Here is an 18,724-nt window from a genome sequence, read left to right as displayed (position 1 = left end):
GTGTGTTCCATGTCCTACAACTATGTGAAAAAGTACACCGACTATACGTCAGCACAATGTGTGCATGGATGGAGGGAAGGAGGACAGAGAGGTGATTGATTTAGCCTCTGCACCAACACCCTGGCACTCAAAATGAGATGGAGGGATGCAGGGGCGGGAGGGAAAGAGAGGAGAGGTACATAAGTGCTGCTCCTGCGACTTTACTCAAACCCCACCAACCCTGAACTACACTTCTTCTTTCTTTCTTCACCATTAGTGTCTTTTTCAATCTCACATCCTCCCTAATTCCCTTATCAATTCCTTCCGCCTCCTCAGTGGCCCCGGTGTTTCTTCCTTCTAGGAGTGCTCCTATTTTCTTTTTCACTCTTTGCCTCTTTCTTTTTTTTTGTCTTGTCTTTTGCTCTCCTTTGCTTTACCTCCCTCCCTTATCTCCTATCGTCTTTTTGGCAGGAACAACGGTTTTATTATCCAACCTCACCTCCCGCCAGGATGGGTCAGATACTGCAGTGGTGCCATCTTCACTTGGCACCTAATGTGGAGAGAGACAATTAAAAAAAACACAGCTGAGGGAGAGAGAGAGAGTGACACCCAGGAGGAGAGTGTATCCATGTACTGTTAGGTGAGACGGTTCAGCATGGCAGCCCATGGTGTAAAATGTGTGCCTGTGCAAATGTAAAGTAGGTAAAGTGTGTGTGTGCTGGGTGCGTCACTGTGGCTGTGGGCTTTCTCAAGAAGGATGGTAAAACCAGACTTGGCACGCCGAGGCCAAAGTGCCAGTCCTGGTCTCTTCTGCCAGCTCTGAGGAGCCTCAATCGATCGTGACAGCTCAGTGTGTCACCAGGTCACCAAACAAGGACGAGGAACCATTACAATCCACTTAAATGTGCTCCTCTGCCTTTATCAATTCTGAATAAGAATAAAATAAGAGTGCAAAGTTATATGGCCGTCTCCGGAAAATGCTATATTTTGTATTTTTTCTACCAAGGTCAAGCATTTCTTCTCTTAAAACAAGAAATTGACTGAGAGTGTGGCTGTCTGTCTCCGTTTGTCGGGAAATTACTTTGATACAGTTCATCGGGCTGTAGCAGCAAATAACAGCAACAAAAGACAGAATACTCCGATGGATGATCACGACTCAGGCATATTTTTCAGAAGAAAAAACACCATGTGCTACTTTGTGGGTAATTAATCCACTGAATTTACTTTATGTTTTATTCATATTTAATATTACAGCAATTCTTCCATGGAGTAAGGGAACTCAGGAAAGACACATTTAAGAAACATTTACCAAATCAAAGCATAACATAATCTGTCTTTTAGTACCTATACTTTGACTTAAAGGTAGGGTAGGTAATTTATTTCAGAAACACTTTTTGTTATATTCCATGGAATGCTCTTAACATCCCGATAGCAATGAATATATTAAATGCTTTGACAATAAATACATAAACATTTTTAATCTGTGGAAGCCGTGGCGCTGTAAAAAGCACGACCAATCATTTTATCCGGCCCGGCTAAAATAACTGGATGGCCGACCTGCCTGTCAGCCTTCCATCTGTGCACAAACTTATCTCGTGCCCTCATTGGTCATCTGCGCGTTCGTGTGTGTTGGAGGAGGGGCTCTGTAAGGAAGTGGCAGATTTTTTCCGGTTGTGTATTTTCAAATTCTAGCGCACTCAAGCTGGTTTCTCCAAAATTACCTACCCCACCTTTAAACTCCAATAACATTTACTATACTGCAATTTAATAGCATCTTAAGTTATATCCTACCTGCCTGATCATGTCTTGCTAACCCGAATGACAGTTTCTTACACAGAATTTATGTTAAAAACAAAAACAGCATCCAAGACTTATCTGGGATAACCCTGATGGAATCATAATGGTCGTGTTTAATGTCCCAAAACTCTCATGCATGATCCCATAACGGGAAAACTGATCTTGATTGTTGGAATTCCCCTTTTAAGTTACCTTCAATTTAGATTTCTTTCTTTTGCTTGAGGCTAAAGATTGTTTATGTCAAGTGGTAAATAGAATCACAATACATATAAAACATGCAACAGAATTTAAAAAAGCACTATATGAGGTATAAAACAAAAATATAATCTCCCCCGCACAGAATGTCCTGAGCAATGCATCATGATGGGACAATGACACAGTAGCCTACTGTTTATGCCCCCAGCTCGACACATGATGACAGACAAATGTCCTCGGCAGACGTTTGGCTTTCTGACCTCGACCTGCTGACTGGCTGTCTGACGAGAAATCTCCCTCCAGGACTGAACCTTTGAACTTGGAGATAAATGGGGCCGAGGTTAGCAGGACTTGAGTGCTGCCTGGGAGGTTAATAAGAAGTCCTAAAAAGCAGGACTCCGACACCTCCCCATACCACAGGGAGAAAGCATCAGTGAACAGAGGAATGTTGCTGTGAGGGAAACAGAGAAATCTCACGCAGACAAACTGATTCTCTAACACAAACCTAAAGATATTCCCTTTTACATTCAGCAGGTTTTTAAAGGAAAATGTGTATCTGTGCTGAGCGGCATGAGAAGGTTAACCCGCCTCAGATTAAACCTCAGAATAGCAGCTTGACACTCCTGTAATAGAGCTCGTCATCCTCAGAGAGTAACAGCTCATTACCACAGGACCGCCCCAAAGGACCCCCCCCCCCACCAGCACCTCAACCCTTTCAACACGACCTCACCTGAGATGGAGCCCCCACATTATCACACATTTCTATGTAAATACACCCCCCTTCACATAAACTACAAACCTTATCTAAAAGTAAATCCCATACCTCCTCTTGCTTTTCGATTTTAAACTTCCTCTCCAGCATCTTTGCAGACATTTGACCCATCTTTCTTCCAACTGAACCATCACACACTCTCTCTCTCTCTCTCTCTCTCGCTCTCTCTCTCTCTCGCTCTCTCTCTCTCTCTCTCTCTCTCTCACACACACACACACACACACACACTTTCCACCGCCTCTGTTCCCCTCTGTCCCCTTGCAGGGTGGCTCTTGTCGACACCTTTCCTGATTTGGACTTTTTTGATGAGAATTCCCCACCTCAATCTCTGCTGTTTCCCTACTTAACCCTCCCAGGGGCTTCCCAGATCTGCTCCAGCTGACACACACACATACACTCACACTAACGCAGACACACGCAGACAAAAACACACAAGATGACTGGTTCCCGCTGGCTGAGATGCACACATCGGCACATGAGCGTGCACGCAAACACACTCGCTTCTTACAGCTTTAATGAGGTCTCATCATGTATTTTACTTTCTCGCCTCCTCTCTCCTTGCTCTATCTTTTTCTCTTAGTCAAGTATCACCATTTTTATTCTGCTTCTGAACTGGGCTGTCAAATTAAAACATTAGCTGAGACAAGTAATTGAACTCCTTTTGGAATGTAGATCAACATAATGAACCATTTTTAAGTCCCGACACTTCAAAGACATACTCAAACACACTCCAGGAGGACATAAATAAGTCAGGCACTAAATGAATACAAAGTGTTTTCCTATCAGCTCTGTGACGAGGTAAGGAGAACGTGTTTTACTGTGGAGAAGTCCTTGATGTGGATAATATGTGTTCTCATCATAAAGGAGAAAGTCTGGGCGTGGAGTGCTTCTGCATTAAAATATACATGAAATCCAGCAAAGGTCATCAGATTTGGCACACTTTCCTATGTGACGCAAGGAAATGGGCTGTGGAGCCAGCTTCAAGGGCGGCCAATGTCAGGTACAAGTAGCTGAACAGTTTAATAAAAATCACAAATAGAAATGGTTAAAGTATAAGTTTCACATAATGGGAAATGCACTTATCCATTCTCTTACCAGTGGTTAGAAAATAAGATTGATAGCAATGTCATGTGCAATAAAAACAAGCAACAGTCAGTTGGTTAGCTTAGCTTAGCATAATGACTGGATTCAAGCTGAAGTAGCTAGCAGGCTGTCCACGCAACCCAGTCTCACGGCATTTCGTGTTCACCAATACGATTTTTAATCTATTGATTCGTGTTCACCAACATGATTTGCCCCTTTTTTTCGTGTTGCACAGCACGATTTTAAAAGCAATGTATTTCTACTGCCTGCAGCACGTCTTTTTCTCCGGTCGGGTCGTGGGAGACCGGAAGCTGTGTGGTTCATAAAAACATGTTCTTACTCAATATCAAGCCACAATTATTTCGGACTTTTGTTGCCGCCTGTGAGGAAAATAAATGGGGCTCAGACAATAAATGGGGCTCAGAGCCTCAGAATACGGAAATCTGTATTTTTAAATATTTTTTTCCTTCTAATTCGTTATTCTTTTCAAAATAACACACTGTTATTTACTCACCAATAACACACAATTATCCTTGCTTTTATTTATTGGTTTAATTCCATAATCTCGGGCTTTTTTGGCGTCCGTCAGGAACTGAATTTCAAAATAAAAATAACCGGAAACAGACGTAGGCCTATAAGGGACATTTCGAGCATCATTGCGATTGTCAACATTTCTGAGTTTAGGATGGCCGAAGACACTACACTACCCATAATCCCCAGCTATCGTTTAGGACTACAGTCCCCGTAAGGTTACGCAGAGCGTCAAACAGCTGTGTGAAATGGAACGAAACCACGCCAGACTATCCAAAACTGGAATCGAACACCCCCCCAGAACTACACATGCTGGCTATTGTGTTTCGCAAAATGTTCTATGGGACGTCTCTACTGAACGTTTTCGTTTTTCCCACAATTAGAAGTTGCCAGTATTAAACACATTGGTGTTATCAAATGTAAAACATATAATTAATAAATGGGTGAAAATCGCTTGTGTCCATAATGCGCAGCATTAATATATAGCATTAATATATACCCATATGACAGCTCATTGTTACTTTGTAATTCTACTCCACGACAATTCAGAGGTTAACCTGGTATTTTTACTCCACTGCATTTATTTGAGTTACTTTGCAGATTCTGATTAATTATGTGAAATATAAACAACCCTTAAATCAGACTTTAGTTACACCTGAGTAAAATTCAGGGAAGGTGATTGTCAAGTGCCAACAATCAGGAGAGATATTTGATAGTTGGTGCTTGAGAAGACTAAACATGTATCTGCAATTGACATGAATGGAAACGAGTAATAAAGTATATTCATTACTCGTTATTCTCTACTAATAGTTAATTAAAGACTGTATATTATGGCTATTTTGCACATCCCTTTCAAGATTTTCAAAGGTTTATTGACATATCATACACAACTATGGTGTAGTTATGCAATGAATGAAACACTTGGGTCACAGGTTCCTCAACAGTGCATTACAAGACATCTATCAATATGTGTGTACCTCCACCATTAAACATATTCATATTCTGCGCATTTCTTATTCTATCTACATACATAAGAGTATAATCCATATGTATAATATCAGTTAAAATAAGTGCTTCAACATAGTTAACATTGCAGGAAAGCAATATATTAGACGTTAAGTACTTTGTCAGGCTTAATATTTATCTGTAGATAGATACCCCCAAAGTTTTTTTTGTTTTTATGAACCACACAGCTTCCGGTCTTCCTCGACCCGACCGGAGAAAAAGACGTGCTGCAGGCAGTAGAAATACATTGCTTTTAAAATCGTGCTGTGCAACACGAAAAAAAGGGGCAAATCGTGTTGGTGAACACGAATCAATAGATTAAAAATCGTGTTGGTGAACACGAAATGCCGTGAGACTGGGTTGGTCCACAAGGAGCTATTTTGAGTCTCCACTGCTCCCCTCCAAGAAAGAAGTCAGGCCTCATTAGTAAACAGTAGTTTGTCTATTTTAGAAAACAAGATATAGCATGTGAATTGTTATTTGCAGGAAGGCCATTTTGTTACATTTGTAGCTAGCCAAGCTAACTGTTTCCAGTATTTGTGCTGAGCTAGGCTAACCTTCTGTTGGGTCCAGCCAGGCTGAATTATTCCATACAATTAAACTGCATTGTCAATAATGTATCGCAAGGTCACTTATTTTCTTACAAACCACAAGGATTTAGAGGATTTGTTTTACGAACATATAGGCTAGGACCTGAACATGAATGGAAGGGGCCTAGTTGTAGAGCAGAAGGTAATAAGATTGAAATATGTCGCTCTGCATTAAAAGGAACGTCCAGCGTTACACCTGTTTAACCTCAGGGAAATTAAAAGAATTTAAACTGACCTTGCATTTTTGTCAAAACACTTATAAAAGGGTAGATTCTTACATTAACTTTTCTCAGAATCTGCTGGCTCAGCACTTTGTGAGGTTGGTTATAGTAGCCGTGTTTGTGTGATGAAGCATGGCCTCTTGATCCCACTGCGGGTAGAGGTGTACTGTAGTCTGACTCTTCTCAGGAGATACTGAACATAGCCGAGCAGAAACCCACTCAGACGAAACACACTGCTGAAGCTCTGCACACTGTAGATCAGCTGACAGCTCTGAAATGGACAACACAGCATGTGCACGTCTTTCCACTGCAGAAAATAAAATAATGAAAGGAACATTTGAACAACCGGAGCAACCATCCCAATGGAAAGTTTCATCCCCCGTCTCAGGAGCACGTACTCACTAATACACAAAACTGTGCAACTCCAGCCCATTTCTGTCCACATCTGAGGTGGGCTGATGAGTTTGGCTGTGATCTTTATTGCCTCCCAGGAGAACACCAAGAGCAGATTACACTGTCTCTTACTATCCACCCGGTACTTTTCTATCTTTAACAACCTCCCAGAAGAGCTACACACACACCAACCTCATCTCAATGACGCAAACCCTATTCTATGACTTTAACTAGACTAAGAAGCTACTGTTGCACTATTTGGCTTATATTTTAGGGCAATATCAGTTAAAGTAACATCTTCTACTCCATGTCATCTTTTTACATGAGCAGGCGTGGATGAGCTTTCTTTAATGAACCAAAATGAGAAGGGGGCAATGGTGCTGGAGGCTGCAGCTAAAAAATATGTTGGATCAATAAAAGAGAGAGCCGAATGAAAGATGGGAAGAAAGGGAGAGAGAGAAGAAGAGAAACGATCGTGTGATTCCTCTCCTCCACGCGGGCCTCCCTCTTTTAACCAAAATGCTTTGCTATCGATCTGACAAGAGAACAGTGTGAGAGCGGGAGAACAGATGCTTGTAGCTCGCCATGGTGTGTGTGTGTGTGTGTGTGTGTGTGTGTGTGTGTGTGTGTGTGTGCGTGCGTGAGTGCGTGTGTGTGTGTGTGTGTGTGTGTGTGTGTGTGTGTGTGTGTGTGTGTGTGTGTGTGTGTGTGTGTGTGTGTGTGTGTGCGTGCGTGCATGCGTGAGTGCGTGTGTGTGTGTGTGTGTGTGTGTGTGTGTGTGTGTGTGTGTGTGTGTGTGTGTGTGTGTGTGTGTGTGTGTGTGTGTGTGTGTGTGTGTGTGTGTGTGTGTGTGTGTGTGTGTGTGTGTGTGTGTGTGTGTGTGTGTGTGTGTGTGTGTGTGTGTGTGTGTGTGTGTGTGTGTGTGATGCTATTTGTGGTCTATCTCTACTCTTGAGTGCCACTCTGGCCCTGCCAACTGCGGGCATCTGAACTGGAGTGAAAGAAATATGGAGCGACAGAGGCCTAGAGAGAGAGGGAACAGAGGATGGACGAATACACAAGGAAGAGTGAAGACAGAATGAAAATATGAAGAAGAGATTGGTGGCGGGAAAGAGAGGAAGAGAGGAAGAAGTAAGAGAGCAGGTCCCTGTCTGAAGGAGGAGGGATGCATCAGTAGCACAGTGAGAAATGTCATTTCTCAACTAAAACGAAACAAATGTTGATGTTGAGTAATGAGTGTAATCTCGTGTGAAGGGACACGTTTATTGAGCCGTATCCGTGTGAACGGAATACTTTTTTGATATCGAATTCGGTTCGTTTGCGTTTCGTTTGCGTTCCCGTGTAAATGGGGTCTTAACGTGTTGCTATATTCATGTCTGTTCTCTTCTGTCTGTAAAGTTGATCCATCAACTCTCTTGTTTCAAGACATTTTGCCAAATAACTACTAGCCAGCTGGCCAACACTGGCACATGTAAAGACATGTTGATCAATGTGCGTTGAAGAGAGACAGTAAAAAGGAGAGAGGTCTAACAGGTGAGCTACTCGGGTGCTCTGGCTTTCCCATTTCTATTTTCAAACTTTATAACCTCTACATCTATTTAAATCTGGCTTGATTCTCTCAGGCAGAGAATAGAGAATTTATCTTTGTGTGCATTTCTTCCTCTGGGAAACCACAACGTCTCACACTGACATTAACTGGATTCTGCTTTAGTATTCCCTCCATGGGGAGGAATACACATGTGAAATGTTATCTAATGAGCAACACCTCTTAACTTTTCAATAACAGCAAGATTATTCCCAACCTGTTCTGTTTTATTTGTTGAGATATCACTGGAATATATTACCACCTGCCAGCTCCCTATAGTTACTCTTCTTAATGACAAATTAAGAAACTCAGCTTCTGACTGGTGCCGGCACTCTTTGTTCCTTCAGATTATATAAAACCTTGCAAATCATGAGCCTTTAAACTACAAATTTGTACACAAAATGTACCTCATGCCAGCTTGGAGAATCATTTTAAATATCTCTGAGTCTGATAAATGTCTAACACCTGCTTTTATGCTGTGATTGTTCACAAAAAAAGAAATCATCAGAGGGAGACGATCAAGGGCAAGAGCATTCAAAAAAAGCTTAAAACACTACAAGAAGCTATTTTTATTTCTGCCATTTTTTAGCAGATATAACAACATTGTAAAAAAATAAAAGCAACTATTAGTGGTATATGCAAAACCGTTGCTATTATTTTCAACTCTCTTCTTCAGCTTATGCTAATAAATAGCGCCTGTGTCAGAAAAATCCTTCTGCTGGGTTATTAAGCTCTTTAAAAAAACCTCAGTAATTTATCTGAAGTGAATCTTTGAGCATAGCTCTTTGGCCCGTTACAGAAAGATGATGAGTTCTCGGCTGTCACTCCAAACGAGCTCAGTGATAGCCATCACAGGAGAGAGCATGTGCATGTGCATACTGCAGCTTGTAGGTAGAACCTTTTCATGCTGTGTATCCACCAACACACACCTGTCCTTCAACACACACACATATCGTCCCACCCTGACTGCATACAGGCGCTAAAACAAACCCAGAAACCATAGGTCAGTGAGTGGCACGGTTTAAATATGATTGTCTGGTGTTACACACTAACAGTCAACGCTACTTACTTATATTGCCACTGTATGTCATGTCCTTTTGATTCATTTTTGTGTTTACATTTGTAAAATATTTGTCATTTTTGAGGGATTTTCACAAATCAGTGTTGACTGTTGTTGTATCTGCAGAGACCCTGCATTCTGAGGTAATCTGGACATTTCTGAACCTTAAGCTTCATAAATACATATTGTGCCGGTGCCAGATCGTAATCCGGCATCCAATAGGAAACTACAAAATGGCAGAAACAGAAAAAAAACAAATTAATGCAAATGAAAATAAACAACAAAGTTAATCTGGGACTGGCTTTCAACTGCCAGAGAGCACTATTATCCCTCGTTGATCCGGGGTGGACGGGTCAAATTAAATGTTGTAAACAAACCGCAATCAACAAATAATTTCGCTTTAACTGGTTTGTTATGCTCAGCATTTAGCATGTTAGTCATCTAACAGTCGCTAAAAGTCCAGCCATGTTAGTAGTTTTGGTTTAAGAAAACAGTTACCAAGGTGAATCAACTTCATCATGATGGGAACCATTTCTAGTGACAATTCATCTGATATATAAGATTTTATTTCAAACTGACTAAATCTGTGTTTTCCCAGCCAGTCTATTTCTCTTCAAAGCTGAAATGCTTTAACTATTATATCAAAGCCATCTGTAATTTAAATGCTCACTCCGGTAAATATTTTGTAAGGCCTGCCAGCTAAATGTAAGAGTAGGGCAGAGTGGATTCTTTGTGTGTGTCAGATTCAAGTGCTCTCAGAAGTGCGCTCCAGCTGTGTTCAGCACCGGTACTCTATTTATAAAGAGGGCATTGAGGCGTGGGAAGAGAGCATTATGTTGTATCAATATTTCAGATAGCATAAATCCCAGCAATGTGTTACTCAAGTAAGTGAGTAGAAACAGATTTCTGTGTGCATACACACAAAGACACACACACACACACACACACACACACACACACACACACACACACACACACACACACACACACACACACACACACACACACACACACACACACACACACAGTGGCCTGGCCTATAATCGTACCTATTTAAAATGCTAATTTCCTCTCTCCCGCAGGTGCCTCAAACTGTGTTTGAAACTAAATTGCTCGTCATAGCAGGTCATTCTGAGCCTAATGAATTCATCCGTTCTCTCAAGACACACCTTGATGCTGAATGGTGGACAAAAGGTGCGCTGAGAACTCTTCTTGTTTTCTCAGATTATATTTCCATATGAATATGTGAATATTTAAATGTTTGGCTTCACTGAGCCTTTGACCTGTGACCTCCATTACAAGGGATATTTCACTTAGTGGTTCTCATTGACACTAAACTACCAATAAGACTAAATTGTGCATAGTTGCTCTATCCTAGCCCACCTCTGACTTCAAGGTCAAGCACTGCACGAATGAACTTTACTCTGAGCCCGTGCATGAAATATCAACTTATTGAAATAGGAGAACAGCTGTATAATGTAGAAGAAAATGCAGCTCTTAGAATGAAAACAATTTACATAACAATATCATGCATAGAGATACATATACAAATTAGTGTAAAAAGTGTTTTCTAAGCCTGCGGCACTCATAATGCAAATAATGCTATGGTCAGGATGTAAAACACAGGATGCATGATGGTGGGTGGATGGTAGGCACTCAACACACACATCCAAACACTTTATTCTTAAGGCCAAAAATGTATTCTTAACCCTGATTTCCAGGACTTTTTTGTTTACCATGCTATGCTTCAATCTACTGTCAAATCTAAACTCAATAAACAAAGTCTGATCTTAAAGTTCAAATCAGTAACTCAACTCAGTGAGTGGGATAAGTGTACCACGTATATTTACTTCACAAAATGGTCATCACAACCTAAACCTGGGAGCCCACACACTTCTACCTAGAGTGCCACATACTCCACAGAGAGTAATCACCAGTAATGATAACTGAGAGTAAGCATAATTTTCCTCCATCGCTGAGCAACACAACACAACAAAACACCCTCTCTGATGGGCCTCAGAGGTGAAAGGCAGGGAGGTAAAAGGGCACAGGAGGACATCTGACAAGAACATTGATTATATATATGAACAGAAAACAGAAGGAAAGAAAGAGAACAAAAAAAGATGGATGCTGTTTCATGTGGGCAGAGCCAAAGCCGCAGGAGTTAATCTCGTATAAGTGGCAGATTTAGAGTTCCTCGTCAGCTGTGATGTAATACTTAATGCACACAGCAGCTATAAATTAGCTCATAGCACCATATGAGCTTTTACCACAGCAGCCCAGCAGGCATGCGAGGGACGGAGCAGACGGCAATCATTCAGTAAGAAGCAGGAAGGAGCGAGAAAGCCCCTCCTCGGTCTAAATTGACTTTAAGTATTTTCTTCACTCTATAAACAATCAATCAACACTCTCATTCAGTTCTCCAGACCTCTTCTCAGGCATGTATGATTGGCTTTGGTGCAGTTTTTCCTGATACACTTATCTGCACTCAGTGGATGCCTTTCTTATTTCTTTGCTGTGTACCATTTTAAAAAGGTGTGATGATCACTGCTAAGCTCAGTTTTTTTTAAAGAGGCCCTGTTGTTTTCCTTTTCCTGTAGTTCATTATATAGGTTTGTGTGCATGTAAATGGTCTGCAAAGGGCCTAAAACCCCCAATTTCCCTCCAGGGGGAGTTTCTCTCCCACACACTCCCCCCCTGTTGTTTACTTAATGACATCACTATGTAACACTCACTATTCTATTGGCTAGTGCTCCAACACATTGTACATGATATCTCTAAGCGGTTGACCAATCACAACAGAGCCGGCCAACTAACCAATCAGAGCAGACTGGGCTCTGGTTTCAGACAGAGGGTGAACAGAGGTGCTGCAGCACAGGCAGTATGAGAAAAATAAATAAAAACCCTTTTGAACATTAACAATAAGTCACAATAAAAGGCATAAAACACAAATATGAACCTGAACATTAGCATAATAAGGCCCCTTTAAGGTCTCTGAAATTAAGAAGTTGCTGACTAGAACAAAATATATTTAATCAAACCTCTGGTCAACATGAATGTATGTGCCACGAAGGTTTTTTTACAAACTGTATGTAGTACTACTCCCCAGCCCCCCAATTAATTTGAAAGATTCAGTTTCCTTTGAGCAGAGGTTATAGAAAATGTACCCTGTAAGCTTTGTAAAGGGAATAAGTTGTAGTTTGTCAGCCCAAACTTTCGGCTTGAAGTAAATAATCAACAACACATTTTCCTTGTACCGGTTATACATTAATAATAAAAGGGTTTTGCTGTATTGAATTGCAGCTGAAGGTGGGTTAGCTGATGTCAGATCATTTCAGATTGCTGTACGACAGACGTCACCGAGTCAGTTTGTTAAACTCTACAACATCGTCACTTGTGGATGCAGTTAAACCAAAGATACTGAGCCTCAATTTCCTTACAGCATTAATCAAGGTGAACCCTAAACGTTATGTCATAAAGGATAACTCTGCGCCTCATCTTCAAACCTTAGAAATTAACTGCAGAGAGGTGCAGTAAGACTCTCTCTCGTGAAGATTTATAATGTAGAGATGAGTCTCCACTTTTTTTTTTTCAAAGAGTTCAATGTATCACCTTCTCAAGGGAATTAAGATAATCCAGAATGGTGGATTATGTAAGAGGAACCTTAGCCCGACTAATCCTCCTGTCTGACTGTTCTTTGATGGTTGGTGGAGTCGACGGGGAGTCAGGTAAATGTTGTTTTGTTGTCGTTCCCCTGAGAGAACAGGAGTAATTCTATTCATACGCCCTCAACATTGACAAACTTTGGCCAGCAATCTTTACTCTACAAGAAGATACAATTGCAAATATTATAAGTATGCCAGTAAGTATGTAGATATCCCTGTACTGTAGCTGCAGGGCTGCTTGCAGTATTTTCCACTTCATGAACAACATGCCCTGTCAGTGCCTGCTGCACATTATTTGCTGGCTAATCGAGGGAACGAGGGTCTTGTGATTGCATGTGGACTCAGCGGCCGTGTCACACTAAATGAGCTGCACATGTTGTCATGTTTAATGCATGTTTGTGCCTCTGGGAAAGAAAGATGCAGGAGGGAAATTAGAGAACATTAAGCATTACGATGAAAAATGTTTTGCACGAGATTCAAGAGATTTTATTATACTTTAATACATTTGATGTTTTTTCCTAACAACTTAATAAAAAGGTGTTGAGTGTAGAAAAGAGGGGAGTCTTTAATTGAACGCCTGCACGAGTCAGATAATGAGATAATCTGTCCTTGGCTGACCACTCACACTCCCGTGTATTGGCTTCCCCATTGGCCTCTGCAGCCAGCGCCAACAACCGATTGGCTGCGGGGGGAATTGTGAGGCAGAGGACTAGTTAATTATGCTAATCCATGAAACTGATAAGGAGGCGGTTTGAAAAATGTAAACCCTCTGGAAACTCGCTCACGCTGAGGCAGTGTGCTTTAGAGAGATGCAGTGTGAGAATATAAGGCCATTTTGTCAGAGTAAGCAGAGAGAGGAAATCCAGGAAATAGAGAGAAAGAGAAACGAGTTATAATTAAACTCTTGGCTTTTTTCTCATATATCTCTATCACTGAATAATATTCAAGAACTCAATGTTTCCAGCATCCTTATTTCCATCAGTTTCAAACACTAATATGGAGTACTACATTTGACTGAATCCTCTGGATGCTGGACTTTCCTCCCCCCCACTCAGCGCTCGGTTCCTCCTCTGTGCTGGTGTGCTGCTGGCCTTTCCCCTCTCTTCTTGTTAACTGATGTCTGTGGGCGGATAACACTGCTTCACTGATCCACAACTCATGACATACCACTCATGCTCTTTTTCTTTCATTTATTTCTCTTCTTTTCATCTCTGCCCAAAACTCTCAAATCTCAGCAGCAGTTAATTGCTGCTGTGCACAACAAATGTCATTACTGGATTTAAGTGAGCAGCACCCAGTAGATTTGAAAAGTTGTCCCTGTAACAGACCGAGTCTAAACTGATTATCTTTTTTACGAGCACAAACGCTCTGTAGCCATCTGTGTCGCAGTCAAAGTGCATTACTGTCTCTGCAATACAGCACAACAAGGGTAAGGGTTGCACTGTGGAGATATTTGAGAATACGGAAAAGAGGAAGCTGGATCTTCCGGTGCATAGCCTACTATGTTATTCGCATCTTAGCTGTTTTCTCTAAATATCCCACTTCTAGATATCACTGTACTGCAGGTACAACTTGTGAAGCATGCTGTACTCACATTAGAGAAAAACTGATTTCTCACCCACAACAACAGAGGCAGTACATTTGGATGTGACTTGAAACTTGGATGTGTCGAGTTAGCTGGCTATAAATCATGCACGGAGTCACAAAGAAAACGAGAAAGAGATGGGGTGGAAGAAAGGTATAAGAGCAACAGAGAAGGGGAAATAGGAGGGTTTGAGTATATCTTAGGAAGTAAAACAAACTCCATGAGGAAACTAAACGGAGGGAAAAAGAGGAAGCTGCATCTTCACGAGCATCCATCTTAATTTGCACCTTAGCTGATTCTCTCTATGAGTTTCTCTGACTAAATGTTCCACTCTGATATCACTGTATTGCAGGTACTACTGGTGGTGAGGCATGCTGTCCACATTAGAGGAAAAACTGATTTCTCACCCACAACAACAGAGACCTGGAAACCCTGAGACCTGGAGGCTCGGCTTCTCACTCTGACCAATTTCCCCAAAGACAATTATCCGTCCACCTTTCAAGAGGCATCAAAGGAGTCTGAAAAGTTTTCTTGTTGTCTAGTTTTGTGGTCAACATATGTTGTCTGGTAAACAACAAGGAAAATGGTGCAACACATTTATCTTTTAGTTATTATTCTGCTTAGACTTTACTCTGCTTAAAACGCATCGTACCTGTGATGAATATAGTGAAATAACTAAAACAGATAGTCATTCTGATGTGACTTGTAACTGCAGTTATCTGACTTAAGTCATGTACATTGAAGGAGAGAAAACAAAAGCGAGAGAGGGGGGAGGAAGAGAGGTGGGATAGAGCAATAGAGGAAGGGGATGGAGGAGAGATTGAGTATCTGAGGGAATATAATTAACTCCATGGTCTGCTTCTCTGCAGGCCTGCGGCATACTGCTCTAAAATGCTGATTCAGTACACAGATAGACGGAGTAGCACAGTGAGGGAGAAAGGGGTGAGGAGAGGGATGCAGTAAGAGGGAGCTAGAGGAGGTGTTTTAATGAAGAGATCATGTGAAATAAAACAATAGATAGCTCAGCGGGACGAAAACTCTCAAATGATGAAAGCGAAGAGTGAACAGTGAAGGCAGGAGAAAGTTAAGCTGCTTAAAGAAAAATAACACATGAAATATCTGTGATATAAGACTAACTTAACAGTTTCAGAGGATAGATTGTAGACTTTAGGATGAGAGGTGGGTTACCTGCAGTTACACTTTATTGAGCACCTTATTGAACAACTGCAGATGTTGCTGAGAAACAAGAGTGCACACTTTGTGTTATTTGGAGAACAGCGACATCTAGAGGTGTAACAAGATATTTAATCTGCACTGAGTTTCTACTGCAGACCTGGTGATAGACACAAGTACCTGCTTTGTTGCAGAAGAAGAAGAAAAATTATAAAAAGATTAAAAACTAAACTGGTAAACTGGAGACAAGGATGAAGCTGAAAAGAGATGATGGATGGCACAAATACTTTGGAGTCACATCATAAAATTAAGTTATAGTTCTGGAGGTATAATTCACAGATTTCTAAAGCATCAAAGCAGAATTCTGTTTGATCATAACCCCTATTTAATCTGACAGTCATTTGCTGAATAGATGTTCATTATGTTACAATAAAATAATGTTAATGGCCACATTATAATGGGTTCAAGTTAAACACCTCAGAGAGGAAAACCTCAAAACCTGGACAAATTCAACCAGTATTTATGGGGAAGCAATCCTTTTTTTTTCTTCAGTGTGATTGTTTTCCTGATTTTAGTTTAAATCAATCTAGATAGGGACTCTAACCTTACATAACATTTGTTCAAATAAGATCCATGGAGTCATACATTAATCTTTTGTTTATTTTATGGCCTCAATATATAAGCAAATGTAAATATTCCAGAAGGAGTGTTTGTTCTCTTTGGGTACATTTACCAGCACGTACAATGTTCCTTTAAAAAAAATAATATCTCAAAATAATTGGTTTAAACAAACTCACACAGTTTGCATCAGCAGCGCACATTTTGAAAACATATTCATAGATCCAAGTATGTTCGTGTTTCAGATGCTAGGAACTGCCTTTTCTCAATGGTGTGGACAAATGTGGTGAAGACTATGATGAAACACATCACAAGAAGGCCATAAAGCAGTTGGTGTTCATGCGCAGGTGCCTGAAAAGTATCCCTTGTACCTTAAAAAGCTTTCAGCAGAGCCTTACAAGCTCAGCAGTGGAGGTTTGTTCTCAGAGAGGATCTGCAATACTTCCACTCTTCAGCTGTTTCAGCCATGTCCGGTCACCTGACTCTCTGTGTCTGATGTTGGATCAGGTTGATCGCTTTCCCTCGAAAAGAAACCCCAAGTCTTTAGCAGAGCAATCCGCTCAGCAGGAGGAGTTGCAAAGTAGTCTTTTTGTTTCTGCGAGTAGATCTGGACCGGGCGGACGATGTCTCTGTAGCTCCAGTCCTGAGGATGGAAAAGATTTCTGATTAACTTTGATTCATCATAAAGTTAATAACAGGATGAACACCCATTCGAACATACGCTAGAGTTGTTGTCTAAAATGTGCTTAGAATCACAAACAATATCTCTCCACCAAAATCCAGGGAGACAAATTACTCAACAGAATAAAATAATTGCTTGTCAATAAAACTGAAATTACTTACATGTAAAATATTTCACACATTATCCTCAAACAAAATAATGAATTAATCCAGCAAAATGTGAGGTCCTTATATAAAAGAATATAGAACAAATCATGTTGAAATCTATGTTCTCATCTCAGCACCTACAGTACAGACAACGGACATATATCGGATAGACAACCACAGTAGGGGGTCTCTAATCTAAAGGCCATCGGTCTGGAGATCTCTGACATTAAAGCGTTTGGTTTCCCCTGGTTTCAAGTTGTGTGTCTCAGGTATTATGGATGACAGTGCTGAGGTCCTGTACCTGCCAGCGATAGTTGAAGGCCTCCAGCAGCTGAATCCTGCCCTCTCTGGACGGCACACAGTCAGGAGGAGGAGGCTGCACCATCTCAGAGCCCACCGTCACACCTCCAAACACCAACAGGGCGCGGATGGCAAACCAGCCCCCGAACCTCGGATGCACACACACTCCGAACATCTTCTGAGAGTAAGAGAGGGGGAAAGCTAAGAATGGAAACATTGCACTACAAGAGTGTAATAAGACTTAAACATTTAGATTCCTCATTATTGAATAGCGTTACTTTTTCAGCCCAGGGTTGGTCTTTGACATCAGACTGTTGGTAGTAGTAAGCTCCTCCGGACACGTGAGCCGCAGTCTGTGCCAAGAACTTCGGCTTCCTGCTGGGAAGCATTTCGTAGTCGTACCTCACATCCACTTCCTGTCCTGGGAAACACTGCAGGACGAGGAGGGGAGATGGGCATATTGTCACAACCTGATCATGGAAATATCTAAATTCCAATTGAACTGATCATAAAAACTCGTTTTGTCTGCTGCAATGGCAAATAATAACACTTTAAAAATATATATTTTAGTTGGTTATAAACAAATACAATTGAGATATGGTTATTTGTATGTATCAGACGTTTAGAACTTTGCCTTGGTTTCTATTTCTGTATCCTATTAGATCATGCCATGCACAAAGGGCAGGTATAATAAGCTGCAGTCTGCAACTTTATAAGTAAATACCTTTAGTCAAAATTGTGCTGCACCACTTACCTGGAACACAGCAGAGGAGACGCAGCGTTTGACACACTGGTCTATGGGGTCAGACAGTCCCTGGCAGCCCCTCTCCTCCATGAAGGGCAGGAAGGCTTGTTCAAACAAAGCAGGAGTGCTGAGCACCACCACAGCCAGGCAGTCATCTGGGTGAGCGAGGCGCAGGGTGGGAGGAAGCAGAGAGTTATACCATCCGACCTGTGGACATGTTGGGACAGTCAGAGAACAACACAGGCAGTATAGTACGGTAGATGCATTAAATTGTATTTTTCCCACTTTTAAGTCCTTCCGGCTATCAAGAAATACACAAGTGCAAACATACTTTCAGAGGGTAAACTTCAAATCCAACTTTTGATAAATAGTTATCCAACAGTGCTGTTATGCTTTCCACATTGGCAGTGGAAGCCGCCATTTCTGCATGTCAATACAAAGCTTTGGATTGTGGGATATGGTGTTTTATAATTAACCGTTGTCAGAAAACTAATCTCGTGCCTTTTCTTTAAAAAATCTCTTCTAACAAGGAATGACAACAATATTATCTACAATGTATATTGTTTCTGAGAAAGTCTATTAATGCTCCTTACCTATTT

The 18,724-nt window shown here is 41.2% G+C and overlaps 1 protein-coding gene across 1 annotated transcript; it reads right to left on the bottom strand.

Annotated features, from left to right (window-relative positions):
• Nucleotides 1-16,273: 16,273 nt before the first annotated feature.
• Nucleotides 16,274-18,546, bottom strand: mmachc (metabolism of cobalamin associated C). Its single transcript, XM_034080670.1, has 5 exons — nucleotides 18,457-18,546; nucleotides 18,135-18,332; nucleotides 17,659-17,811; nucleotides 17,382-17,558; nucleotides 16,274-16,895 (listed from the first exon to the last, which is right to left on the bottom strand). Exons 1-5 carry the CDS (start codon nucleotides 18,544-18,546, stop codon nucleotides 16,713-16,715), a joined length of 801 nt encoding a protein of 266 aa, XP_033936561.1. The 3' UTR covers nucleotides 16,274-16,712.
• Nucleotides 18,547-18,724: the final 178 nt, after the last annotated feature.

Source organism: Pseudochaenichthys georgianus, chromosome 4, assembly GCF_902827115.2.
Source record: "Pseudochaenichthys georgianus chromosome 4, fPseGeo1.2, whole genome shotgun sequence".
NCBI lineage: Eukaryota > Metazoa > Chordata > Actinopteri > Perciformes > Channichthyidae > Pseudochaenichthys > Pseudochaenichthys georgianus.
This window is presented reverse-complemented; position numbering and strand designations above follow the sequence as displayed.

Coding starts and splice junctions, on each gene's coding strand:
- mmachc (XM_034080670.1), bottom strand. CDS start 18,546: ATGGCGGCTTCCACTGCCAATGTGGAAAGCATAACAGCACTGTTGGAT. Junction 18,333..18,456: donor TTGAAGTTTACCCTCTGAAA/GTATGTTTGCAC, acceptor ACATGTCCACAG/GTCGGATGGTATAACTCTCT. Junction 17,812..18,134: donor TCTCCTCTGCTGTGTTCCAG/GTAAGTGGTGCA, acceptor CTCGTCCTGCAG/TGTTTCCCAGGACAGGAAGT.